The sequence below is a fragment of the Hibiscus syriacus genome, unplaced genomic scaffold, assembly GCF_006381635.1.
Source record: "Hibiscus syriacus cultivar Baekdansim isolate YM2019G1 unplaced genomic scaffold, ASM638163v2 tig00110788_pilon, whole genome shotgun sequence".
NCBI lineage: Eukaryota > Viridiplantae > Streptophyta > Magnoliopsida > Malvales > Malvaceae > Hibiscus > Hibiscus syriacus.
Window position 1 is genome coordinate 2,072,029 of NW_024062863.1, and position 6,364 is coordinate 2,078,392.

Below are 6,364 nucleotides of genomic sequence, written 5' to 3' on the forward strand. Positions count from 1 at the left end.
TATGCTTCTCGTAGTCGTAACCTTAAGCATTACGACATGTTCCTTGTCATATATAAATATATATTCATGACATTTTAATACTGTGTTTCGTTCAAGCAGTGGGAACCAGACGAACCACCTTCGGTATTTCCGCATTTCTTTAACGAATTTGATTATTTTTTTTCTTTCAATCTTCTTTTTTCTGTGATTTTTCTTTATTTCAAGATAACCCTCAAAATTTTGTTATTTTGTTTGCTAGGAACGTGACTTTCCCCTGCTTAAGATTTTTGCGGTTAGTCCCCCCCCCCTCGTACTTTGTTTTGGCCATCTTCTTCATTATTAAAATCTAACTTGATTTCCATGTCTTTGTCTTAATCTCTGTATAATATAATTTGATTGTCTTAGAGTCCGCCGCCTGAGAATTCTGTATTTATTGAAGGATCCCATCTGGGTTTCTCATCTGGTGATTCTTCAATTTTCTTCTTTATTTAATTTCAGTGACCCTTTTCTCTTTTTATTTAATTTATTTTCCTTATTGGGTCTTTCTTTTTAATTTCTTTTTTGAGTTGGATGACTTTTTTTCCTTTAGCATAAGGGTTACTTTTTCTTAAACATATAATTATGGTTTGTTTTGAAGTTTATAAATTGTTGTTTGATTGAAAGCAGAAAGATATGCGGTATGGGTGTTCATGAGGATGATATATCAGCTGGTAGGGTACCACTCAGTACCTGGATTTTTGAGGGACAATGAATATATTTTAGGCCATTATAGATTAGAATGGCCGATGAAGCAGATTTTCCGAGCATCTTCAGAATTCACAATGAGACTTTGAATATTTGGACGTAAGCTTTCTTTGCTTGATTTTAATAGTACCCCATTTTAATCTTGTTGTCAAATGCTAGCTAGCTTGGTCTCTACCTTATCGTAAGCTTTCTTTGCTTGTTTTTAATAGTACCCCATTTTAATTGGATCTTATAACTTATGAGTTATGGCTAAACTTGTTAAGAGGATAGATTTTATCATTGTTAGGTTTCTAGTTTAAATTTCTCATCTTGGGAATGTTCACATATTTCATACATATGAAGACTCGCGAGCGAACATTGGGAACATCTGACCCTTCCGTTGATGGTCTATTTATTCTCTCAGCTAAACCCATTTAGATGAGGTGTCTTATGAAGACAACTTGTCTCTACATATTCATCAAAAGGTCCATGGGAATCAGTTTCATTTCTGTTTCGGTGCATTTCAACTCCTTCCTGTTTCTCTTTCAAGCTTTGAACTGTTTTAACACTTGTAGCACTTGATCCTTTGTCTTAAATGTATAAACCCAAATCTTCCTTGAATGATCGTTGACAAAGTTGAAAAAAATACGAACCCCCTCCAGTCCTTGTCTTCATAGGATCACATGCATTAGAATGTACCAAGTTGATTACACTTGGAGAAGGGTGGCTCGTGAAACTGTGATGAGCAGATTAATTGTGTTTTGACCTCTTTATTTAGAATTGGAAAGAGAAGAATCAGAGATTTAGGGAAGAGATGTAAATATGTGTTGATTTGTGAAGTAACTTTCATGCTATTATCAATTGGAATGTACTCCTTTCGTTAGTATTATATAGTCTATGAATTCATGTTTCTGAGGTGACTGTTGCTTTGTAAGATCATGGATTGATATGTTGTCACTTGTGATATGATATGTTGTGTATGACTGTTGCTTTTTTCAGGCATTTGATTGGGTTCTTCATTTTCCTTTCCCTTACCATATACACTGCAATGAAGGTTCCAAAAGTTGTCGATCTTCAAGCTTTGCAGCAGATTTCCGATGCATTGAAAAAGGCTGATTTAAAAAAATTGCAATCAGAAATCCTGACATGCTTGCCTTCTTTACCAAATATGCCTGATTTGAACAAACTTCGAGAGGAGTTAAAGACTTCTATTCCTTTAATGGATTTGGTTCCTTCACTCTCAAGTTGGCATGTTATGGAACACCTGCATAATTGTTTACCTGAGATTTTCGCTGCCGGAAATCACATTGATGCTCAAGTTCTGGTATGGTTATGCCCTTAATAAGTTATCTCATAAATCTTAATAGTTTACCTAATTTCAGAAGTTGTCATGGCTGACTGCCCTTCTAATCACTAGGTGGTCTTTGAGGTTCCACTTGAATAATGCTAATTGTTTTTCCAGTGTTCATTGCCTGCTGAAAATTTCCCAGTTTTTTTCTATGTAATTATCTCACTGCAACTAATTTTGGAATAGCTGGACTTGCATTACATTTTATTGTTCTTCATATCCTTAAATGATTAAGTATTACTTTAGGATAAGATGCTGTTAGACTTAGTTATAATGTAAGAAGAGGAAATAAAAGGGGCAATTCCAGTAAACAGTCATAAAATTTTCAGTTAGTACTTATGGAGATTCTATAATGATTAGGAGACATCAGATATATTAACGTCACATAGCATACAAGACAAAAACTTAATGTCCCATAGCATACAAGACAAAAACCCGAGTTTGTTCTTTAGGTTTGAAACATCAAACTCTTAATGAACTTATAGTTTGTAAATGTACAAGGATTTTAATGTTGAGAAGTCGAGTTTTTTAGCAGTGTGGTATCAGCTACCACAATGGTGATAGTTCGAAAGTTCCGTTACTCTATATATATTATAGAATCTAGATTGGAGTACCTTGGAGACAAAAAAGTAGAGGGTAGCGGGGATTGAATCCTGGCTCATTCTTTGCAGCCACTAGTATTTTGCCTTACGGTTCTGCAGTGTATATTGTTTAATAAAAAATGCATAAACATGGATTTTTCATGCTATATCTTGTGCTTCAATGCGAAACCGGTATCCTTGATACTGTTCCGGGCAGTGTATATATATATTATTCTTTTTCTTGTTAAATGATTGACTTAGCATCTTGGGAGGTTCATAGTTTTAATGTCTTTCTAAATGGCAGCAAGGTATGAAGGAGCCGATAACCCGACGGCCTTTTTTCACCTTCTTGGGTGGTGCAATGTTTTGCTTGTTCGCTAGCAGCACCTACCATCTCCTTTCATGCCACTCTGAACGCCTATCGTATATCATGCTCAGGCTAGACTATGCTGGGATTGCTGCTCTTATAGCAACTTCCTTTTATCCTCCTGTGTATTACTCGTTCATGTGTGATCCGTTCTTCTGCAACGTCTATTTGGGTTCTACAACCGTATTGCGTATCGCAACGATCTTGTTTTCCTTGCTGCCAATGTTTCAGTCACCCAAGTTCCGCAAAATACGAGCATCCTTCTTCTTCGGCATGGGCATGTCTGGGGTAGCACCCATTATTCACAAGCTTATCCTGTTCTGGCAGCAGCCCGAGGCACTTCACACAACCTTGTACGAGATTCTGATGGGAGTTTTGTACGGTGTTGGAGCTTTGGTCTATGCCGCGAGGGTTCCGGAGCGGTGGATGCCTGGGAAATTCGACATTGCCGGGCACAGCCACCAACTTTTTCACATCCTGGTTGTCGCCGGTGCCTTCACTCATTATCAAGCCGGACTGGTTTACCTCAAATGGAGGGATCAAAATGGATGTTAAAAAAACCAAATAATCGATTGTCGGCGAAGGAGCATTACTCTGCTCGCAAGTTATTTATAGTTGGTTCAAGTAGGCATAATAATGTTATGTATGCGGTGGGAATATGTTTAATCCATTGTAGCAATGTATATTCTTCATAAATCATTTGTCTCAAAGTCACGAACCATACAGTTTCAACATTATTTTATGTTGCCATAAAACAAAGGGGGAAAAAAGAACACAAATCAACGAAAGGAGATTGTAGAATAAATTTTTTATAATCTTCACAAAAAAAGTTTGAAAGCAAATGTTCAAATAAAAGGCTTTCAACCGTTTATGGGTTATTTATGTGTGATTTAATTTACAATAAAGAATAAAATATGTAAATAGTGCGTTATTGAAAATATTTTGTTTAATCAATTATTTTAAAATAAAACGTCACTTTCACACCTGTATCAAATATCGATATAGGAGTATAATATGACGAGAGAATAGCCAGTAGAGATTAGTCCAACAAAGAGGAGGCGGCGGGTGGGACTGCTCCAACTCCAAACGCACGATATAAACGCCTTCTCCTGATAAAGCCGTACTCTTCCCTTCCGAAGAAACATCGTTGAAGGCACGATTGGACCCAGAAAATAATATTTTTTAAATGAATAAAAAAAATTGGTCAAATTTCAGGCACTTTGACCCTGGCGGGCTGCTAAGTGACGTTGACTAAAGAACGTTTGAATTTTTACCTTATCTGCAGATTCATCCCACCATCAGCGTCATTACCATTTTCTTTTATTATTTTCTTCACACACATATATATATGTATGTATTTACGTATCAGTGTGTATCTCCGTATTCTAAATTTAAAGTTCCTCGAGTGAATTATTAAAAGGAAGAAAAACGAGCTTAGCAACTTAGCCATAGATGGAAGATTATTCATCATCTTTTTCTTCAGCACTAGCACCGGGGTTAAAGAACTCACAGTCTTTCCAACCATCGCTTCATTCGGTACGTAAGCCAATGGGAAAGCCGTGGAAGAAGCCGGCGGTTTCACCATTGCAACCGACACCGCTTAAAGTTTACAGGGTCGACCCTGTAAACTTCCGGGGATTGGTTCAAAAACTCACTGGTGGTGCAACAATCGTTCCGGCCGACTCCCTCTCTCAACATCAAACGCCGTCGACTCGTCTTCGAAGAGTTGCACCGCAACCTCCGCCTCTTCAGGTTGCACCACCGCAGCCACTGCATATGGTTTCTGGGTTATATCATACGAAGCCACAGAACCAAAAATTCTGTGATGAATCATCTGATTCGCTTGGATTAAACTTGTCACCGTCATCTTATAATTGGTGTTCTTTCCCTATTCTCAGTCCTACAACTTTGTCTAGCTTGGACGAAAGCACTGTTCCTTAGATCATATGTATGTTTAGTTTAGGACAATTTGGAAGTTAATTCTCTTTATCGTTCTAGTTTTAGCTTAGATAGAAAGTAAGATTAAAAGTTTAAAACTACATTCTTTTGTTGTACTACTTTGTTTATTATACATTCACGACTTTATTTTTCAGAGATACATATATATATATATATATATATATATATATATATATGAATGTTACCTTTCTTTGAGAATTCGAAACCAGTAATAAGGGAAATTTATTTAAATTTTAGTGACCACTTATACACTTTGTCTTAAAATATTATCTTATCCCTGTTGATTGCTTTCACTACAATTATTTATGCTTTGGGATGAATTTGAGTTATAGACGGAGTGGGTGAAATTCTATGTTAGATCCCTCTATTATGGGAATTGATTCAAATCAGTCCCTTCGATCAAATCACTCCGACTATTGTTTGAAAAACAACATGAAAACAATTTTTTTCATTTATAGTTCGATTCCAAAATAAAAATTCTTTTAGACATTAAATTTTAATCTTATAAAAATATAACCTTATTTAATTCATTTTACTAATATATAAATTAAATCAACCTACCAAATGATAAATGGATTAATTTAAACCGATCCTTCTGATGAAATGGCTTATCAAATAGTACTTTCACCGTTCATTGGGTTGCCTGCCTCGGTAAACCATGTATAATTATAAATAGTTTCGAAAGTTTGATGCGGTTATTTAGGCCTAATACATGTCGTTTAATTGTTTGAAAAATGGATAAACTCTTAAAATGATTAATTTTATATTGATTATCGTTCTGTTGAAATGATCAACAATCGCAAAGGTGATATGAGGAAAAGGTAGGGAGGCTCCGGAGAGGATTTCAGTGGTCCTAGAGGTCCTGATGATCAGATGTGGGAGATCAAATAGCGAACATACCACTCAGGTGGCGTTTGGATGGAAGATTTTTAACATTATTTATAAGAATATTTTTTTTCTACTTGTGATTCTCACGTTTGGATGGAGAAAATTTCCATAAGAGAGTAATAAAATATTACCAACAATAACTTTTTTTTCAAATATTACCGGGAATGCTAATCTCATGACAAGCTTAGGTATTTTTTGTTTCCCTTCACCTTAGACTAAAATGCCTTTGTCCTAAAAGATTTATTTCAAAAGCTATAATATATTATCATAAATTTATTATCATAACTTTATTTTAAAAATATTCTAACTGGGTATTTTATTTATTTATTTATTATCATAACTTTTTAAATATTAATTAAGATTAAAAGAATATATGATATATTTACTCTTTTAATCTACCCATTTATCTTTTAAATTTTGTAAAAAAATCATATAAATTTTATGAATTTAAAATTTAATAAAAAAAAATATAAATTGAAAATAATACAATAATATAATTTTTATGATTTTTTATATAAA

The 6,364-nt window shown here is 34.7% G+C and overlaps 2 protein-coding genes and 1 long non-coding RNA gene across 4 annotated transcripts; all 3 read left to right on the forward strand.

Moving 5' to 3' along the window:
- The first annotated feature begins 21 nt into the window (after nt 1–21).
- LOC120140650 lies at nt 22–474 on the forward strand. Its single transcript, XR_005517731.1, has 3 exons — nt 22–123; nt 239–271; nt 385–474. It is a non-coding gene; the product is annotated as an uncharacterized LOC120140650 (long non-coding RNA).
- A 217-nt stretch (nt 475–691) lies between these two features.
- LOC120140648 (heptahelical transmembrane protein ADIPOR3-like) lies at nt 692–3,656 on the forward strand. Its single transcript, XM_039155616.1, has 3 exons — nt 692–822; nt 1,702–2,026; nt 2,936–3,656. Exons 1-3 carry the CDS (start codon nt 758–760, stop codon nt 3,551–3,553), a joined length of 1,008 nt encoding a protein of 335 aa, XP_039011547.1. The 5' UTR covers nt 692–757; the 3' UTR covers nt 3,554–3,656.
- A 728-nt stretch (nt 3,657–4,384) lies between these two features.
- LOC120140617 lies at nt 4,385–5,081 on the forward strand. Of its 2 annotated transcripts, none has more exons than XM_039155583.1 (2): nt 4,385–4,886; nt 4,936–5,081. In XM_039155583.1, exons 1-2 carry the CDS (start codon nt 4,451–4,453, stop codon nt 4,959–4,961), a joined length of 462 nt encoding a protein of 153 aa, XP_039011514.1. In that variant the 5' UTR covers nt 4,385–4,450; the 3' UTR covers nt 4,962–5,081. The 2 variants fall into 2 exon arrangements, with proteins under 2 accessions (XP_039011514.1, XP_039011513.1); XM_039155582.1 differs by having other exon boundaries at nt 4,385–4,882; nt 4,932–5,081.
- Nucleotides 5,082–6,364: the final 1,283 nt, after the last annotated feature.